We start from the raw sequence: 21,475 nt of genomic DNA, 5'->3' as shown, positions 1-21,475 counted from the left end.
CACTGACATGCAAAGCGGGGCCCAAGATGGTCGCTATCTCCTATTTGCTGTCGCTAACTGGTGTTAGCGACAGCTTGGTAATAGGGAGATAATTTTATCTCCGCTTTCTTGACTTTTAAAGCCAAAAAAGCGGAGATAAACCCCCTTGATAATATGCCCCCCAAAGTGTATACATGCAATTCAATAAACAATTCATAACTAATTTCAATTTGAGAATTTTATCATCGAACTAGGTAAAATGTTGTACAAATTCCAAATATAAAATCCATCTAAAATGATGTGTTAGCCAGAGGGCTCCTCGCCTCGCATACCTCCCACGCCTATGAGCGAAGTAGAACCAAGGGAACGTATCAGACAACTCCAGGAGTAGATGAACAGTCCTCGACTGCAAATTATGCATCAGACCGAAGAGAGGTACGGAAACTGCTCTAGCAAATTGTAGACGAGTTTCCTTCATCGAGCTGGGCAAAGGAGACCACTCTGCAGTGTCATTCATGGGCATCTCTGCAGCCTGGGACACTGCCGGCCGTGATATCTCACTGTGATATCCTACTGAAGCAGCAATCAATGGGCAGGGATCTCAGGCAGTACCGTAAAGTGGATCTGATCATTCTGCAAAACTGAAGCCAAAAAAGCTCAACTCGATGCTACCAGATCCTCCAGAATAAAGGATGAGTGTGCCACAGGCACTGGAGCATAGGTATACTGAATCTACACTGTATATGTATATCTGTCTACGTGCCTTTTTTCCAAAATATGTTTTTTCTTTCTTTTCTTCTTGGATGGGTTCAGAGGTGTTATGTTCAAGCTGCTACCATTCACCCTACCTGTCTAAAATCTGCCTTTCTACACAGTTGACCATATCAGACTAGATATCTTCTACCATCCTCATTCTCACCTAATCTGCAGTGTACAGAAACCCATTTCCAACATCCCTTGCTTTATCATCTGGAATTTATAGCAAAATATCTGATAGTAAAGTGCGCTTGTCTGTGTACTTGAATCATATGGTGTCATTGTGGGCCTTACATGCAATCAGGGGCAGCCACACTGGACGCCAAAGTTCAGATATTGGGCTGAGGTGCTTTTTGTGCTCTGCCATGAGGAAGTAGAGAGCAGACAGGTCAGGCATGAAAAAAAAAGACAAGAGCACCTGGCAGATATTTTTGTGGTCCCGCAATTTTTAAGGGATAATAATAACAGCAAGATTCCTCTGCTGGCTAAAGTATTTGCTAGAGCGATTTGTGTTTTGTATAGTCACAGTTTTGGCTTATGATAAAGTAGCACAGAGGCTTAATGTGCCTACTGTAAAGCACAACTTATAACATGAAGATAACAGGTTTGTATTTAATTTGGATAACTCAACAAATTACTACGTTTGTCACAGTGATCCTTTTGTTACTTGCAGTTCTTAAGTTACAATACTTCTAATATAGCACAGCGAGCTATGAACCAGCAACAAAGCGATGCATGGAAACTGTAAGGCACAGGTTCAGAAGTTTATTTTTTTATTTCAATCTTTCGTTATTGTAATGTTGCTAAAAAAGGGTTCCTTTGGGTAGTAATACATTATTATTAGTATAGACAATCCCATCCACTGTGTTAAATTTTAAATTCTGACTCTGTGTTTCTCTAGACCAAGCACTGTTAACATATAGAGGACGATTACGGTGTTGTGAGAAAGCCTCGGACCACTAGTCAGGAGCTTTCCGACCGCGGTCAGAGGCTTTACAACCAACTCGGTCGGAGACTTTACGACTGACTCAGTCGGTTTGTGGTCCGACCGACCGCTTACGACGTTGGTGGTTGGAATGTAAACCAGCTGGTCATTCCAACTCAGTTCCGATCGGCTCTTGCAGTCTTCCTGTCAGTCTGAAACGCACCGTAATCCCCTATGGATGTAATTACAGTGTTGGTTTCTCACAGCCTTTCCGTGCTGGCCTTTCCAACATTGACAGGCTGTCGGAAAGGGACTTTGGGGGGCCCTCGCAGGGCCCCCTTGCCTTTGTGGTCTACAGTTTGTGGTCGAGGAGGTACCTGTAAAACTCTGCGCTATGTGGCAGGCACCATGGGGTGCAGGATTTTACACACACCCATTTCAGTTTACAGCCATGACACATAAAGAACAGTGGGAATAAGACCGAACAGTGTTCGAACGCATCGTAATCAGGTGGTCGGGACCACCGACCTCAGGTCGGTCAGTCCCAAGTCCGAAACAGTGTCGATTGGAGGCAACTCGGACTGACATTGTAATAACCTCTGACCGACCTCGTAATAAGACCCATAGGGGCATATTACCAACGAATAGCGATATTTATCGCTAAGTAGGGTTAGCGGCAATATCGTTATCGCCGCGCATCACCGGTTATTATTGCTGAGATAACTTGCTATTAGCAAGGTTTATCTCAAAAGCGATAAAAATCAGGCGAAATGCGTGAATATCGCTGAGATTACAGCGATATTCACGCATTAGCGACGAAATGCTCTTAACCATGTTATCCACCTCCCATTGGATAACATGGCTAAGAACTGTTCTGAGCAGGCGTTGGTTTTTGGCGATAGCGGGAATATTTCCATCGCTACGCCTGCCTTGCTAATAGGCAATAGCAATGTTAGCGACTGCTTTCAGTCGCTAACAGGTTGGGTACGCCTACTTTGCATGTCATTAGCGATAAATATCGCTGACATGCAAAGCGGGCCCCAAACCGCTCGCTATCGCATAAAAGCTGTCGCTAACATCAGTTAGCGAGAGCTTGCTAATAGAGCGATAGAATTATCGCTGGCTTAACGGCCTAAAATGGCCGCTAAACCGGCGATAATTGCCTATCGCCACCCTTGGTAATATGCCCCATAATTCCTACTAGTATGGATGATATACAACTCCTACATCTTGTAACCCTCATTATCATATGTATAATTTCTTATACATTGATTTACACACTTGTATGATTCACAGTCTCTGTATAATACATGTGAGTAATGGAAAGCACTCTTACACCTTACATTGGGATCAGTAGTGCTATAAAAGCAATTAAACAAATATTTGAAATGGGTGGTAGAGATATGAGGGGAACCACTGGAGGGTGGCAGTGAGAGAATCTGTGCAAAAGTCGGTAATTGGAGGAGTGGGGACACCACCAACGCTAAAGGAAGCCCTGCATAGTGGACCCCATTTTATATGTCACCATTGTTGCCGCTGTAGTCACTTGTCTTGACCTAAACTTCTCCTGTGACCTCAAACCACCAGACACTGTTAATACAGGTAGGATTATTTTCATAACCACTTTGCAAGTAGGTGCTCCATTTGTGGAGCATGCGTGTTCTCGTGCATCCACCCATTAATTATGGTGCATTCTCAGATTTACCATTAGTGGTACACCTCAGAATGTGTCAAAATGCTATGCCTCCCAGGTCAGGCGTAACAAGGAGAAATATATGTATTTCTCCTTGCTCTTTCATCTTTCTAGGTGTGCTGCATTGCGCGGTACATATAGAAAGAAGAAAATGCCTCTCAGGATTCTTTTTGAGTAGGAAGGTGTCTCTTCCTGCACAAAAAGAATCCTGCCTATAACGAAGGCACCCATACAGCATGATACAAGGGTGCCTGCATTGGTGCTAGGCAGCCAAGAGTGCGCCAGCGCTAGGAAAGGACAGGAATGTGCTGTATAATGGCAAATTTGCACATTCCTGCGCTTTCCCTTTCATGCAGCGCAGTGAGGTGGCTTACTGCATTGCGCCGCATTTTCATATGCCTTAGGCTTATATCAGTGTCATTTTCAATGCAAATTTGTCAATTTAAGACCGACTGCTCTCCAAGATGCTAAAAAATGAAATATGTGGTTGTTTTTTAGGTCATCTGTGTTGCGTAGGTGACACATTCTGAGACTAATAATATTTTAGGGATGACTAACACCAAACACCATACAATCTCAATTCGAGTAAAATAAAAATGGGACAAAACATTGATTCTTATACATTCCTTGTCAAAATTCAGGGAAGTTTGGAAGTGAGCATCACAGCATGGCTCATGGGAGAGGAATGAAAAATGTCCTAGCTAACGTAACAGAAAGTTTCAATACTATTAAGGACTCGGAGGTGAGGATTATGCCTTCTCTCTTTCTTCGCTTTATTTAAATAGCAGCTTATTTAAAAGATTAACAAAGACTACATTTCCCATGAACCATAGGGAAAGGTAGCATACAAAACACATGGTAACTTCCAATCATGTTAGGGTAACAATGTCCAATCAGTGGCTTCCAAGCCCAACATAGTCCTCTGTTAGTGTGCCTTCACCCTATTTTGTTGCGCAAAGTCAGCCATCGCATCCACTACAGGCATCCTGCTTGTTGGCATCTGACCCTGCATTAACAGGGATATATTACCAACTGAACCGTAACTGCTAAAACCTGCAACTAAGACAGCAAACAGTTAAGACAGCAGAGCAAGACTATCCTCTCCAACTATAGATTTAAGCAAATTACTTAATGCAATACGGAGAGGGATGTCCCCTCTTGGGACCTAGGGCGGGATAATCCTTGCCTCAGAGTCCTCAATAGAATTGAAACTTTCCATTATGTTAGCTAGGACATTTTTCATTCTATGTCAGAACTGGAGGCGAGGATTATACTAGTTTAAAGCTTGCTCACAACGAGGTGAGCCATATTCAGCACTGGCTTGAAGTAGAATCTCTTGAACAAGGAGTCCAAAGACCAATCTGCCGCATTGAGGATATCCTCTAAGCGGGCACCCAAGCCGAATGCTTTAGATGCCATTGCTCCTCGTGCGGAATGAGCTCCGAAATGATGAAGGCTGATGTCTGCCTCTTGCATCAACCATCTAACCCATCTGGCGATGGTTGGAGAGGAATGAGGAGTTGGCGTTCTCCTGGGGGCCGGAATTCTTCCGTCATTTCTTTGTATACCTTGAGACATCTAACAACACACAGTTTTGGGGAGTCCAGAAACTCCGGGTAAGAAATGACCCTGGTATGGCATTTAATTTGTCTGAGCAGAGTGAACGTTACCCCATCGGGAGTAAAATCCTGCTGGTGATGTCCAGAACTCTAACGTCGGAAAAGCGGCTGCAAGATATCAGGCAGAGGAGCATGGCCAATTTGGCCGAAAGTTCCTTCCTGGAGAGAAAACTATTCGGCTGCCAGGACAGGAACAGGTTAAGAACCTGGTTGACATCCCAAAGGGACGAGTAACGCGGCTCTGGGGGTAACGAAACCCGAATGCCAGATAACAACCTGCAGACCAGTGGGTGTTCACCCATTGCCATGCCATTAACTAGGACATGGCCAGATGAGATGGCAGATGTAGCCACGCCCACTCCCGGAAGTACAAAACGCCGCGCTGAGTCTGCAGCCGGTGTTGACCTGCTAGCTACCCTGAGGCGGAAGCCGGGGTGTTTGCTCTTTGACTGAATTTTAATTTTGTATTGCACGCACACTGTTTTATGTTGATTTTAGAACTTGAAACTGTGTAAATCTTTGTAGCACTATCTCGAGCGCTTTAGGGGGAAGATCAATTTCCCTCCTTAGCGTCAACACCCACGTGACTCGGGGCCACGCCCCTCCCATGTAGCCACGCCCACTCCCAGAAGTACAAAACGCCGCGCTGAGTCTGCAGCCGGTGTTGACCTGCTAGCTACCCTGAGGCGGAAGCCGGGGTGTTTGCTCTTTGACTGAATTTTAATTTTGTATTGCACGCACACTGTTTTATGTTGATTTTAGAACTTGAAACTGTGTAAATCTTTGTAGCACTATCTCGAGCGCTTTAGGGGGAAGATCAATTTCCCTCCTTAGCGTCAACACCCACGTGACTCGGGGCCACGTCCCTCCCATGTAGCCACACCCCCTCCTCCTCCTCATTACCATGCTCAGTCCTCGAAAGTGCAGCGGTTGAGCGCAGCGGGCACACCTTCAGCACGCCGAAGACACGCCTAAGACTAGCCCGTCTGTGCCCGTCCGTGACAGGACGGGGCACGAGGCAGAGGCTCTCACTTCCCTTACATCTTCAAGGCTGGTAAGATCGTCATCTGATTTGAAAGCACTGCGCCCCACCCCCAATCCGAGGTGCTCAATATTTAACCTCCACAAAGTCGGAATACGCTCTTGCTCGGAATGTAAACTGTCCACCTCAATATGCCAACCCCACCCTGACACTTCCAGGAGACATAGGAAAAGCAAATTACTGCGCAAAACTGAACCTCTAACTTACGTATTTTACAGTACAAATTGCCGATCATTGCCCAAACATAAATATGATATCTTCAACCTCCTAGCTGAAAACGGTCCCAGTGCCCTTTTCCTAACCGAGACCTGGCTGCACGACAGCGCCGGACCGGATGTTGCTATCGCCCTCCCCGACAACTATGCCATTGTCAGAATAGACAGGGATAAACAGCTAGGTGGCGGGATAGCTATTATCTTTAATAGAGAACTAAAATGCACCCTGGAGCCTGTAGCTATTCCAGACTGTGAAGCGGGTCTATTCAAAATTTCCTTGAACCCGAATTTCACAATGTCAGGCCTTCTGATTTATCGACCCCCAGGCAATTCCTCTCAATGGGCATCCAACTTAGCCAATCTTATCACCCCTTATTACATCACTTTAAGCAATTTTTCCCTGCTGGGTGATTTGAACCTGCACCTAGAGGACCCCACCATCCCCTACTGTTCTAACCTACTTGAAGACCTAAAGGCCCTAAATCTGTCCCTGATAAACTCTAGCCCTACTCATATAGCTGGCCACTTGCTGGACCCTATAATATCCAACATCAGTGAACTAAGTTGTATTGCCACCCTGCCCACAGGCTGGTCTGACCACCATCTTATAAAATTCAACATTAGTTTTCCATCCTCACCCAACCTGCAATATGATGCTCAAGGCTCATGTAGGAAAAATTGGAAGCTAGTAGACCTAGAACTACTAAACTCGGCACTACAACATAACCCACCAAGCTGTAGCTCTAACATGGATTGCCTAGCAACCGAAGCGCAAAATTGGCTCAGCGATGCAGCCAACAAATGTTTGCCCTCTACTTGTATCAAAGGGAGCAGACACCGCCCTCCGGCTCCATGGTATAATGATAGCCTAAAGATCGAAAAATCCAAATGCAAAGCGCTCGAACGCAAATGGCGTAAGAATTACGCCCCTGATGCAAAAAGAAGCTACCAGGAAGCCAGGAATCTTTATCACTCGGCCTGTGCAAAAGCAAGAGCTGCTTTCCTCTCAAAAACTATCGTGGAAGCCACAAATATGCCAAAAACCCTCTTCAACAAAGTTAAAGAACTGGCTGGTGCACACACTACAGCCGCTGCACCCCCATTAAATACTCAACAATGTCAGGAGTTAGGATGCTTTTTTACTGAGAAAATTGATAAAATCATCCTAGATATCAAGGCAAAAAATACAGAACTATCCGCTCCCTCTGACCCTGCACCAACATCCCTTGGTGACAACTTACTGGAATCCTGGCCTGCTCTTTCAGTAGACAAGCTGAAATTAATTCTTAAAACCATAAAATCCGTCTCCCCCAGGGACCCCATTCCTATCAAAATCATTAAACAACTTGGTGAAAACTCATTGGAGATCATTGCTAATCTCCTGAATTCATCCCTTGATTTTGCCACTGTCCCAGCCTTGTGGAAACATGCCATGGTTACGCCCCTTCTGAAAAAACCGACTGCAAACCCGGAAATCCTCGCTAATAACAGACCCATATCCCTGCTCCCGGCATTTTCCAAATGTTTGGAGAGACACGTTCATTCTGCTTTAGCTACCTTCGCAGAAGAATACTCTCTACTACATCCATCACAATCTGGCTTTAGGGCTGGCTTCTCTACAGAAACCGCCCTGCTCGGAGTCACTGAACATATCCGAAAGCTACTTGATCAAGGTCAGACGGTCGCGCTCGTGCTATTGGACCTGAGCGCGGCGTTCGACACCATCTCCCACGAAACTCAAAGAACTGCACAAAAATGGTGTACGAGGAAAGGCACTGGATTGGATCCGGTCCTTCCTGACAAACCGAACCTTCCAGATCACATCTTCACGAGCCGTTTCGGACTCCCTGCCTGCATCCCATGGAGTGCCCCAAGGGTCTATTCTAAGCCCTCTGTTCTTTAATTTATATCTCAAACCCCTGGCCGACCTTGTTGAACAATCGCGTCTCACTCTTATGAACTATGCCGACGACTCCCAAATCATCTTTTCCCTATCCGAATCTTGTCCTCATTCCCCTTCGTTACTCAAAGACGGACTCCTAAACATCCTGAACTGGATGACAAAAAAACAGTTAAAACTAAACGGCGACAAGACGGAGATACTGGTCCTGGGAAAAGATCAAGATCTGTGGAATTCCGCACACTGGCCTGACCAGATGGGCGCCCTTCCTACTCCGGTGACCCACGCTCGAAATTTGGGCTTCATTTTGGACAATTCCCTATCCATGAACCAACAGGCCAGTAAAGTAACTGGCCTATGCCTCACTATAGTTAAATGGTTGAGGAAGATCCTATGGCTGCTGCCTTTGTCCACGCAAAAGACCGTAGTCAATGCCCTCATTACATCAAGGCTTGACTACGGCAACATTCTGTACCTGGGCGCAAACAAATCTGTAATCGGCCGACTGCAGATGGTGCAAAACGCAGCAGTTCGGCTACTTTGCAATATTCCCAAGAACTCCGGAGTCTCGAACCATCGTCGGAAACTCCATTGGCTCAGGATTGAAAACAGAATCCGCTTTAAAGCCCTGAACTACATGTTCAGAATTAAAGCAGGTACAGCACCTAAATATCTTCAAACCCTCGCCTACCTTTACAGTCCCAAGCGAAACCTTCGGTCGCAGACGGCAGCCTTTTTCTGCATACCGAGATTCAAACGGGCGAGAACAGGAGGCAGATCCTTCGCCCATCTGGAACCCTCCCTTTGGAACACGCTCCCTCCCTTCATTCGGAAGGAAGAAAATTACATCAGATTCAGAAAGCTTGTTAAGACCTGGCTATTTGAACAATAATACTCAATAGCCATTTCCCCCCTTTTTTCTGTCCTCAAACTAGCTGTGTCTAGGCGCCGGGAAACCCTTTTTGGGTAGCTGTTGCGCCCTATAAATTGAAAAAATAAATAAATAAATAAATTGGAAAATGTTGATGGACCTGTATGCCATTCCGCTGGAAGCTAATTGTGCAAAACAATTCACGACGTACACCACGTCTGTGACCCGGGTATCAAAACCCTGTCACAAACACCAATGAGACCATCTGCCCCACTCAGATCTGTACCTCTTGATGGCACTGTCCACCGGAGCCTTGGAGATGAATGTTTCAGCTTCCTGGAAAAATCCTGGGGCTTCCTATCGGTCCCCGGAAATCCGCCACGCCACAAGCCACAGTGAATTTGTCAGCACCAGAGGATGTGGAGTTCAGTAGGGATCCAGGAGAAGAGTCGGAAATTGGAGGAGTAGGATTGGAAAATGTTAGGAAAGTACCACTAGAACTAGAAACCAAACTTGCTACCTCCAAAGGGGGGTGACTATGACCAGGTCCGCTGACTGTCTGCGGACTTGCGCCGTTGCCCTTGTGATCATTGCAAAGGGAGGGAAATGTGTACCCCTTCTCCAAGCTCCAGTCCTGGAGAAATGCATCCGTGGCCACCGCTAAGGGATCCGGTCTCCAGCTGAAAAACTGAGTAGTCTGATGATCCAATCTGGACGCGAACAGATCCACAAAGAAGGGGCCCCAGGGGTTGTTCACATCGCAACTACGCTCTGGTCGAGCATCCAAAGGCTGGAATTCCTGAAGTGCGGGATCGGAAATTCGCCTTCTGTTGGATCACCCTGGCAGATACTCCACCGGGACTGACATCTGACTGTCTGGGCAATACTGCCAGAAACTCGCTGCTAGGTCAGAGAGGGCCTTGCATCTGGTGCCCCGAGATGGTTCACATATCGGACTGCTGAAATGATGTCCATCTTGAATAGGACACAGACATGACTGCGCCAAGTCTCTCGTCCAGCAGCGGACGGCAAAGAATCCCACCAGAAGTTCCAGGCAATTGATATGCAATTTCTATTCATCGGGGGACCACAATCCTCCTGTAGAGAGGTCTCCGCACCTGGCACCCCAGCCGAGCCTGCTGGCATCTGATTCTATAACAAAGTCCGGAGCAGAACCGAAAATCGTGCACCCAAACCAGGAATCCATATGAACCAACCACCACTGAATCTCCCCCCCCCTGGGCTTCACTTGACAGGGAAACCTTGTGGGAGTAAGGGAAACCTGTGTGGAGGAAATACACCTTGAGACGCTGTAGAGCCCTGAAGTGAAGCAGGCCCGGGAAGCTGGCCTGGGTAGATGCATACGAGAGGCCCACCACCCGGGCCAATTGACGGAGGGATACCTCTTGTCTGGAAAGGACATGCCTCAGTTCATGATGTATCTTGGTCACCTTCCTGGAGGGAAGACTGAGAGTAGACGCAGTGGAGCCTGTTACAAACCCCAAAAAGATAACGGACTGAGCAGGTTGCAACAGAGATTTCTGTTTCGTTGACTACAAAGCCTAAGCTTCGAAGCAGGTCCACTGCCATCTGAAGATGAGCAGCTAGTTTAGGGGGCAAGAGCCCATGAGAAGGAGATCAATCAGATACATGATCATCCAGATAGCTCGGGCCCTCAGGAATTCCACCACAGGTTTGAGCACCTTGGTGAAGCAACAGGGAGCCAAGGAGAGTCCGAAAGGAAGAGCTGTGAACTTGTAAGTTTGATGGCGCCAGACAAACTGTAGGAAGCACCTGTGGGGAGGAAAGATCGACATCACCAGATAGGCGTCCTTGAGGTCTAAGCGAACCATCCAAGTTTGAGGACGCAAGACATCCTGGAGTAGGTGGATCCCCTCCATTTTGAAATGGCAATAAACCAACCATTAGCTGAATTTGCTTACATTTAAGAGCGGTCTTTGACCGCCATTGACCTTGTCGACCAAAAATATATATATATATATTTTTTTTTTTTGTCCTCATACGCCATCAAAGATATTTTCGGTATTGATTATACTGAGAATCTTTATGGAAGCTCTTTTTGCAGACACCCAATATGAATCTTACGGTACCACCATGTCTATAGTCAGCTCAGTCTTACACTTTACCAGACCCTTGGACTGATCTTAGGGTGGTTCGTTCAGCAAAAAGGCATAATCATTGGACACAGTTGATTTATAGTTCATCAAAGCCAATTAATACAAGGAGTCCAAAAATGCTTCCTTCTCTTCCATACCACTTTATCTAAGCTGAGAGTGTGCCTGATTGCCCTAACCCAATCTAAATATATTGGTGCCTTAGTACTCAACCACAATTTACAAATTTCTCTACGTGCTAAAATTATTAAATATAAGAATAACTTATTACTATCTTGAGATACTTCCTCATAATTGGAGGGAATTCCAAAAAATACTTGTTGTGTACTAACCTGTATTTCATACCCAAAGAGGGCTTTCATACCTTCTTGTACTTCAAACCAAAATTGCGATAGTTCGGGGCAAGTCATGAACATATGGAGATCATCTGCTTTTTCCAGATGGCACTTTGGGCAGCAGGGAGTAGGCCCCTTTGAAATTTTAGCAATCCTGGCCGGAGACCAGTATACCCTATGGAGAGAAAACAAGTGGTTCCGCTTTAAATTGGCAGGAGAGACCGTAAGGTGTAGCAAGTCAAAATATACTTGACCACCTGGACTCTCTTCAGAACGGTCGCTCACCCACGCTCCTCCTCACTCTCAGCTATATTGCTCCATGCTATCGCATTTCTGGTATCGCTAATCTCGTGTTCCCACCCACCTTCGCCTTACTCATAACCACCTAGCATTCAGAAAGCAACTTAAAACTTGGATATTCGACAAATAACTCCCCTTCCTTCCTCAAGCGCCTTGAGACCCTATGGGTATGTAGCGCGCTATACAAATCTCTTGACTTGACTTGACTTGACTTGCCATAAGGTCTGCAAGTTAGCATCCGGGACTTGGTCTCTCCATAGATGTTCTGGAAGGCTGAACTCTCCATCCCCTCCTTCAAGTATTGTCCAGTATAGAGTCGATGTTTTGAGCAAAGTTGTTTTCTTCATTAGTAGTTCATCCAGAATAGATTTAGCACCTTTGCCCTCTGTGACAGCCTGATCCCAACTTTTTATTTTTTTCAATGCTTGAATTTGGATAGATTTTTATCTGTGAGGGCAGAAATGTCTTCCCAGCTCAAAAGATTACCTTCAGGCATTAGCTGGACCCATAGTCTGATATTTGCGCTCTGGAGAGCTAAGGATAATAGATCTTTAGTCCATTCTGGGGCGCCCGGAGAGTCCCAAATTGGTGCTAAGTTGGCATAATATTGAATGTTAAGATTTTTCCTTACTCTAGCCCATACATATGCCATGTCTCTAAGAACCTTTAAACGCATTTTTTTTTTAAATCGCATATCTCCAAACTTAAAGATAAATGCATGAGACCCTCCCTGAGTCTCAGAAAGCATATTTTGAAACATAATGTCTGTTTATGTACCCCCTAAAGTATCAAATAAACTAAATCCGGCTTTCAATAATAGGGTCCAGGCATACACTCTCAGATCAGGTGCGCACAGCCCATCTTTGCCTCTTTTCCTTCGTAGTTTTTTCCAAGAAATTCTTATACCTTTTGAGGCCCAGATAAACGAATTCCATTTAGCTTGTATTTTAGTCAATTTAGCTTCTTTGAAAGCAAGTGGAATGTTCTGAAATATATATATAATTTTGGGTAACAACATCATTTTTACTATATTTATCCTACCAATTAGAGTCAGAGGCAGGAGTAACCAGTTTTTTAGAGAATCCGCCATTTCTTTATCGATCTTTTCAAGATTTTTTTCTGCAAGTTGGTTTATGTCCTGTGTAATTTGGATTCCCAAGTATCTAATTTGGTTTTTCAGGATTGGAATGTGATTAATCTGAGGAATATTCCAACACATACACTCTGATTTAGCTTGATTAATCAGGTATCCAGAGACTTGACCAAATTGCTCTGCCGCTTTGTAAATTAGTGGAATTGGTTTGATAGGGTCAGTGGTATATAACATCAAATCGTCCGCATACAGGGCAACTTTCTTCACCCAGTTCTTATATTTAAAGGGTAGAATATCTTGGTCTTGTCTGATCTTTTCTGCGAATGATTCCATGTATAAGTCAAATAGTAAAGGTGATAGCGGACACCCTTGTCTTGTCCCCCTTTGAATTTTTATAGGAGAAGATAGGCTACCATTTATCAATAATCTGGCCGTCGGAGCTTGGTAAAATGCTGCTATTGTGCCACAAAAGTTTTTCCCCAAGGTAACCTTTGCTAATACTTTAGTAAGGAATTCCCAGTTGACACGGTCAAAAGCCTTTGCGGCATCCAGGGTAATAACCGCTAATGGGATTTTGTATTGAGAAGCAACATCTATCGCTCCCACCAATGTTTGTGTGAGCTCTTGTATAGAACGACCCCTTATAAAGCCCTTCTGGTCTAAATGTAGAAGTTTGGCTGCCGATCCGTTTAATCTTTTTGCTAGTATATTTGCCATAAGCTTATAGTCAGTGTTAAGAAGGGAGATAGGCCTACATGAGTCACAGTGGTATGCTCTCTTCATTGGTTTTAAAATGAGAACCACTATGGCCTCATTCCAAGAAACATGGATATTATCCCTTTCCTCAAATATACCGGAAAATAGCTTTTTCAAAATGGGTATAATTACTGGAGCTAATAGTTTTTAAATTTCTGATGGTAACCCGTCAGGGCCAGGAGCCTTACTATTCTTGGCGGAGTCTATCGCCGCAGCTATTTCAGTGGAGCTGATCTCTCTATTAAAATTATAGAAGGACTGATCATCTAAAGCTTGAACCTGGTATTGGTCAAGCCATGAATATGTTAATTGTTGTTGAGGGCGTAAATCTTCTCTATAAACTTCGTCAAAGTGATGGAAAAAGGCGTGTTCAATATCTAGCCTGTTCTCAGAAATCACATCCGGGTCTGTGATCTGCACTTCCTTTATGAGTTCTTTTCATTGTCTTTTTTAGTTTTCCAGGCTAAGAGTTTTCCGCTGGCCTCTCCATATTCGAAATGTGCTAGTGCACTAGCCTGCCAGCGCTTCCTCAGCCTTCCATCTAATACCTGCTCTAGTTCTAATTTACAGGTTAGGAGATCTTTTTTATTGTTATTCTCCTCGTCTGGGGAGCTGGGGACTAGCACAGCTTGTTCTAAGGCCCTTATTCTTTCTTCGATCTGTGTGATTTGTGCCCTGTATGCTTTATGATTTGCAATCTGATATGCTAGTAATCGCCCTCTCAAAAAGGCTTTGTACGTGTCCCAGACTATTGGGAGTATGGCTGTATCTAAGTTAAACGTAAAAAACTCATTTGATTCTTCAATCAATTTATTTGTTACTTCTTCATCTAAAAAGATGCTTCTATCTATAGTCCATCTCTTGACCAGCTGGGGACCTGACAGCTTTAAAGTTAAAGTAACCCCTGAATGATCGGAGATATGGGCAGCGAGATGTTTTATCTCCTCCACTTGTTGGACTAAATGTTCTGTGTTTAGAAAAAAATCTAATCTCGATTTGTGACGGAGTTTCTTATTATGGAATGTGAATTCTCTTATTATACCATTTTTTTTGTCTCCAGATGTCTTTCCAACCAAACGGAGCTATTGCATTAGATAATATTGCCCTGGTTTTAGGATTATGAGAGAACCTGGCCGCAGATGTTTTATCCAGCTTTGGATCGTTTACTAGATTAAAATCCCCTGCAAGGATGATTGGATCTTCAGAATCTAAAAGTTCAACTAGAAGTTCTTTAAAGGGTAGCGGATCGTCTGTATTTGGACCATAATATCCTACAATCTTAAATTTATGTGAGTGTTGTTTTATCTTTGCTATAGCCCATCTTCCCCTTTTATCCGACCTATACTGTAGTAAATTTATCCCTGAATTAGATTTAATCAATATAGCAACCCCTTTAGTAGAGGACTGTTGTGAAGAAGTTATGATCTGTTGGATCAATTTTTTTTCTCAAAGATGTCTCTTAGTTCTTTTACGGTAGAATGAGTCTCTTGTAAGATAAATATATTTTCGGGTGCATCCTTTAAATACTGAAGGATTCTCTCTCTTCTATGTTTAACTCGTAACCCATTCACATTCCATGATAGAATCTTGATATATGATGTAGTTGTTACCCTACCTTGCGCTATCTGTCCTGACAAAGGTATAACCAGAAAAAATTAGAATCTGGCGATTTGGACATTTTTTTGTTTTTTTTCCCCATGCTCCCCACCCAGTGTCACCACCTCCCCCCCTCACTCCCCTGACCCCCCCGTGCTCCCCTGGAGAACCCCCCTCCTTTTCTTGGCCTAACTTGGCCATCGAGACTCTTCCGTCCGGGCATATCGTATAATTAAGTTGTGAGTGGTAGAAAAGAAATTCAGCTAACTATATATAGAAAAAGAATTATAAAAATATCATGATTGTGATAGAGGATACCTCATCTAGAATCTTTTAGTAATTTTAATAATTATTAGCTTATTCTCTCTGATGGTCATCTGTAAGTAGTTGAAGGTATTCCTCTGCTTCGTCTACCCGTTTTAGAACTTTCATTTTATTTTTATACATCACTTTCAGTGATGCAGGAAATTTGAGCTGGGCTGTAGCGCCTAGTTGTTTAAAGGGTTCTAACAGTTTGCCAAGCTCCCACTGCCTAGACGCTGTAATGGAGGAGACATCAGACCTGATCTGGTAGGAAAATCCTTCCGACGGGAGTTCACTTGCTCTTAAAGCTCTATTAAGGATCTCCTCTTTTAAAGTGTAAGTCTGAAAATACACGAGGATCTTTCTAGGTCTACTTTTATTCGGTTTCAACCTGAATGGATCCCTGTGAACTTGCTGGATATCTTTTATTATTTCTCCTTCTGAAACCTCCAGCTCAATAGTTTGCTTGATCAATCTAGCAACAAACTCCTTAATATTACCCGCCTCTGCCCCTTCTGGAATCTTCAGGAGGCGCAGATTATTGCGTCTTTGCGCATTTTCTAGGGACTCCATCTTTTCCTGGAGCCCTTGCTCCCTTTGTTTGAGATCCTCAAGCTTCTTGTTATGCTGGTTGGCAAGCTTTTTTAAATCTACAGCTGACGACTCCAATTCAGAAGTTCTGGTGGCTAATGCATCAAATTTCTCTTTTAACTCCTGCTGATTGGTTAGTGTGGCTTCAAAGCCACTTTTTACCTCAAAACTCAGAGCTTTTAGCATTGATATAACTGACTGATCCATATTTTCTGCGTTCGGTGGGACCTTGAGTGTGTCATCGTCAGTGTTTGTGTTCGTTGTCTGAGCTGATTGAACTGGTACACCTCCCTCTAAATAAGGATCAAATCCAAATTCAGGCTCCTTATCAACACAATAAGTTTGCAGTTGTTTGGGGAGTTCTGCTGGGCCTGTGGCTGACCCTATAAGTTGTTGCAATGCCGGTTCCATCTCTAAACCTTCTAGGGGTTGATATCTGTTGGAGGTAGGGAGACCTTTTATAGACGCCTCTTCTGAGACCTCATCAGACGGTTTAAGTTCCAGAACTGTAGGGACAGTTTTAAAATATGACTTCAAAGACGGAGGTGGCTTTACCCTTTCAGCTGTCTTCTGTGCTTTTAAGTTCTTTTTACCAGTCCTCTTTAAGGATTTTACCTTAGTTTTGGATAATGGCAGGGACTTTGTTGACACATTTAATGTATGTTGATTCCCTCCTCTACGCCTAAGGGTATACCCCAAGCCCTGGGAATCTGCATACTGTTTTCCTGACATATACAAATCAGAATTTAAGGGTACAAGGGAAGCTGGAGAAGCTGCATTAATGAACATTTTTCGTAGCCCATTGCATTGTGGGATTAGCAGTTTTAATTTAGAATGTTCAATGCTATCAATATTACGGTGTCTATACCCGGCTTTCCTCCCCTTCTTCAACCCACCGTGTTAAACCTTGTTTTGCAAGCATGAGAGATTCCTACCTTTTTTAAGATAATAAATGAAATCTATGTTTTAAATACTCCTCTCCGGGCTGCCACAAACGCCAAGCATCCAGCAGGAAGAATGACACACTGCTTCTGTTATACCGCTAGACGCAGGAAAAACTTTGTGTGGGGTGATTTCCTGTAATTTTCTGTAATTTCTGCCACAGCCTGTCAGAGCCTCTGCAGTGCTCGAATTTTCAGCGCTCCACCTGTTTCTGGGCTCCGGCGTCCTGATGTCAATACCGGCGTGTGCTTGCCTGTGCTAGCTGGAGCCTTCTGCGTCCCGTTAGACGGTCCGTAATTACGAGCTGCATGTAGTATAATGCCGGTGAGAAACTGCTGTACATTCACGGCGTTCGCGTTCGTGGCATTCGCGGCTGCCGCTACTGCTCAGAAACGGCTCAAAAAAACGGCTAATTCAGCTTCTCTACGCCGCCTCCACTCACGCCACTCGCGCAGTGCCGAGTGCCCGGAACTCCTGAGCCTCGCAACTAGCCACGCCTGCTAGCCGCCATGTTCTGACCAAAAATATATTGCTTAAGAACTCCCTAGGGTGCGGGGAAGCCCGGGAGATGGCGCCCTTGTTGAGGAGGGATATGACTACCTCGTCTATAAGGGTGACCTTTTGGGTGGAAAACTGAATGGGGCAGTGTTTGGACCGTTGAACCGGATTCCCTATGTATGAGATGGGCGGGGACACTCCGCTCGTAAACAATTGTGGGCTTCCTTGTCCAATGGTCTACAGATGTGCCCAGCTACATAAGTGGGGCCCTTATCAGCCAGGGCCCACTCTGACGAGCTTGGTTGGATTATATAATTGGGATCGAGCATGTCTGACGTGCTCAGAGGATGGGTTTGTGAGAGAAGGACAGGAGCCAAGGTCTAGAATGGCCCGCATCTGAATTCGCAGCCCCTGCCGGTGCCAGGTCAGTATTAGGGATAGGCAGGGGAGGAGCAGGGGTGTTCCCTGCAGGTAGGGCAGGCTGACTATCCAGGACGGCTTGCTTAAGGCTAGCAAACGCATCCAGGTCCACCCAGAGTCCCAGGGTCGCTTAGATGGCAGTGAGCCAAGGTCCCCATGGCCCCCGGGGACCGGGGCTGGAGGGGTGCTGTAGATTGGGGCGTAAGCCTCTCAAATGCTTGCACGATCTGGAGGGAGATCCTCTCCTCTAAAGGAGTGATAGCCTCATCAACTGCCCAGTAAATTGAAGTGTCAACCACCTTTTAGGATGCATCCCCCCAAGGCAGATCAGCTAAAGGGTCTTCCTCTTCCTGGTAATCATCATAATACTCCATAACACTAGGTCGAAAAATGGAGTCCCAAGAAAATGACAGGGTGGTAATTCACCAGGCCGTGAATCAAGGACCAAAGTCTGTGAGGGCAGGGTGGCAGCCTGAAATATGGGCGGATGCACTGCAATTTAAGGGGGTTCTGGCCCAAGGGGACTTGATATGCTGGCTATGAAGTTATAAATAAGAAGGAAATCAACCTTATGACAAGGGAACTGGCCAGGGTAATGTCCCCCAACAGGCCTTCAGGCCTAATACTGACCCAATCAAGGGTGTTCAAATTTGCACAATACAGACTCGATTTCCCAATTATTCACAGGAAGGGAAAATGGAGCGTTAAAAATTGTCAAGGGCGGTCGGCTGCTGAAAATGAGTGCAGCTCAGCGCCTACAGACACAAGACCAGGGCCGGACTGGGAACAAAAACCGGCCCTGGCAAAGTGCTCGGCCGCCCCCCCCCCCCACCCTCCCCCTGGGGGGGTTGGAGGTGCAGCCGAGCTCTTTGCCAGGGCCGGGTTTTGGACGATTTTGTTACAGGGCCGATTTTGCAGCTATGCTGTCACAAAAACGGCCCCCAGGGGCCCAAAACCGGCCCCCACCCGTGCGGCCCGCCGGGGGATTGCCCGGTGCCCACAACAGCCAGTCCGGGCCTGCACAAGACGGAAGTCTCCCTCAGGCCAGAGGCTCTAGCATTCGCGTGAGATGCTTGAACGGCTGAGGAGAATTCAAGCAGCACACAACACTCGGCCCCGCCTCTTGGTGGTGGGAGGTCTAATGCATGGAGCCCAATGCCAGCATTTCACTGCGTAGGAACAGAAAACCCGTCCCGCTGTAATCTGAACAAACAAGGCAAGCAATGCGCCAACTCAGTGCCGAGCACACGCACTTGCAAAATAAACAAAATCTCTGACAGAAAACACGGAACGAGCACAGAGCGCTCGTCAGGCAATTCCTTCCATAATACAAGCATACTGCGTACAGCATTAAACCATTACATTAACGTGAAACACAGCACCAAACAGTTAATAAAGACTGAAGGGTACTTATCTGACTGTGTAGCAGCAAAGAAAGAAGGTGAAGGGACACTAACAAAGGACATACCCCCAGATTCATCAAGAACACATTTTGCTATTCCTGAATAGCGAAAAATAGCGATTCGCTATTAAGGAATAGCAAAATGCTATGCATCAAGAAATCACAAAAAAAATAGCGATTTCTAATAATTCCTTAATTGCGAATCGCAAATTGCGAGTCGCAATTAAGGAATATCTCCCCATTCATTCCTATGGGCCTAGAGGCCCAGAGGAATGAATGGGAAGACAATCTCAATTTGCTAATCGCAATTAGCGATTCGCAAATTAAGATTGCGATTTCAAGGGTGCAGGGGTGTCCAAAGGACACCCTGTTGCACCCCTGAAATTGATGTGTGCACATATGTTGCGCACACACATGCCCTTAGGGCATGTTTGTGCGCAACATGAAACTTTGAAAAATGCACTTTAGTGTATTTTTTAAAGTTTTTGCAAATTACCATGAAGTTGTACTTCATGGTAATTTGCGTGCCCTAATAGCGAATTCGCTATTTTTTTTACTTTCATGCATTGCATTTAAGGAATCTCAATTTGAGATTCCTTAAATGCAAAGAATCGCAATTTAGCGAATTCTTAATTAGCGATTTTTGCATTTGGGATGATGCATCCCAAATGCAAAAATACCGGTCGCAAATGGGCAGATTCTGGGAATCTGCCCCTTTGCGAGTGGATTTAAGCTTGATGAATCTAGCTGTATGTTGGGCTAAGAAGCCCCTGATTAGACATTGTTACCCTAACATGATTGGCTATTACCATGTGTTTTTCTATGCTACCTTTCCCTATGGTTCATGGGAAATGTAATCTTTGTTAATCTTTTAAATAAGCTGTAGTTTAGATAAATCAAAGAGAGAAGGCGTAATCCTCGCCTCCAGTCCTGACATAGAATTCAAAATTGAAGCTTCCACAGCATTTTCATATATTGGGGTTAAAAGCCTCTATTTTCTCACACAATAATAGGTAGGAAAGAACGAGATTCACTTTTAAAGTTATAACAACTACCCATAAAGCATAGAAACAAAAAACCCAATTGACAATGCAGGTTCCTCCAGTTCCAATGGAGGGGATGCATAGTTCACAAACCATTGTGAACGCCAGACAAAAGCAGAAGCTTCCTGGTGAGGACATCTGATATTCCAACCAGAATAGATATGTTCTACTTACCTAACTCCTAGGTGTAGGACAAACAGAAAAACGTAGTTTATGACAATGTTGACAATGTTCGCTGCTAATGCTGTGAAGATCTGAGGCAGGATAATTCCCTAAATCAAAAATATGATAGAAAAATGTTTTGATAAAAGACATTATGATTCATATATAGGTTTCAATTAAAACTGATTGAAACCAATAAAACATCACCTATGGAAACATTAGCTTTTCAGCAGAAACCAGGAAAATACTGGATTTTGCTGCACTTTTACCTCTTTGGTGCCCTGTGGAATGGAAGCAAAACAAGGGCAGCACCCACCTCTAAACTCTTTAACTCTTTTCTGGGATGGATGCTGCCACTATGACCTACTTCAGCTACAGTAAGCCACATAATATGCCCTTGTGACCAGCAGAAGATCCTCACACTGCGTGTCTCTCCTCCGTGCAGGCTTTGAGACTTCCCCTCAAACTTAACAGATACTGAGAAGTTGGCAGGAAAAATCTCTATATTGTAGGGGGCCTGCACCATCAAAGTCATTTTTCTGCTTACAGACATATTAACTTAATGAGTTGTGGAAATTCAATAACTTCTGGCAAAAGGCTGCGTATAAAGCCAAGACAAAAACTGAGAGAAAGCTGGCCTGGAGACATTTATGACCACTCAACGCACATACACTTTCCCCCATGCAGGAAAGCAGGAAATTATAGTAGTCTATTTACAAGAGCCTAACAAATTAAAAACCCAAACGTTGGCTGGCACCTTCATGTATTTCCCTAAACCACACGTTAAGTATTATTCTACTACGTGATCTCATTGGATGGTTATTTGATTTTAATTGTGGTAAAATTGGCAACGGGAGCGAGGAAGCTCATGAACGGAAGGTTTGAGCAGTGCTTAATAG

At 44.7% G+C, this 21,475-nt stretch overlaps 1 protein-coding gene across 6 annotated transcripts in view; it reads right to left on the bottom strand.

Annotated features, from left to right (window-relative positions):
* LOC144822412 (multidrug and toxin extrusion protein 1-like) overlaps positions 1-21,475 on the bottom strand; it is an 887,289-nt gene that overhangs the window by 368,304 nt on the left and 497,510 nt on the right. For all 6 annotated transcript variants that reach the window (XM_078679893.1, XM_078679892.1, XM_078679891.1 and 3 more), the window contains one exon: positions 20,589-20,686. In XM_078679893.1, coding sequence (XP_078536019.1) covers positions 20,589-20,686 — 98 coding nt within the window. The remainder of the gene's footprint in view (positions 1-20,588; positions 20,687-21,475) is intronic.

Source organism: Lissotriton helveticus, chromosome 3_1 (assembly GCF_964261635.1).
Source record: "Lissotriton helveticus chromosome 3_1, aLisHel1.1, whole genome shotgun sequence".
NCBI classification, from domain to species: Eukaryota; Metazoa; Chordata; class Amphibia; order Caudata; family Salamandridae; genus Lissotriton; species Lissotriton helveticus.
This window is presented reverse-complemented; position numbering and strand designations above follow the sequence as displayed.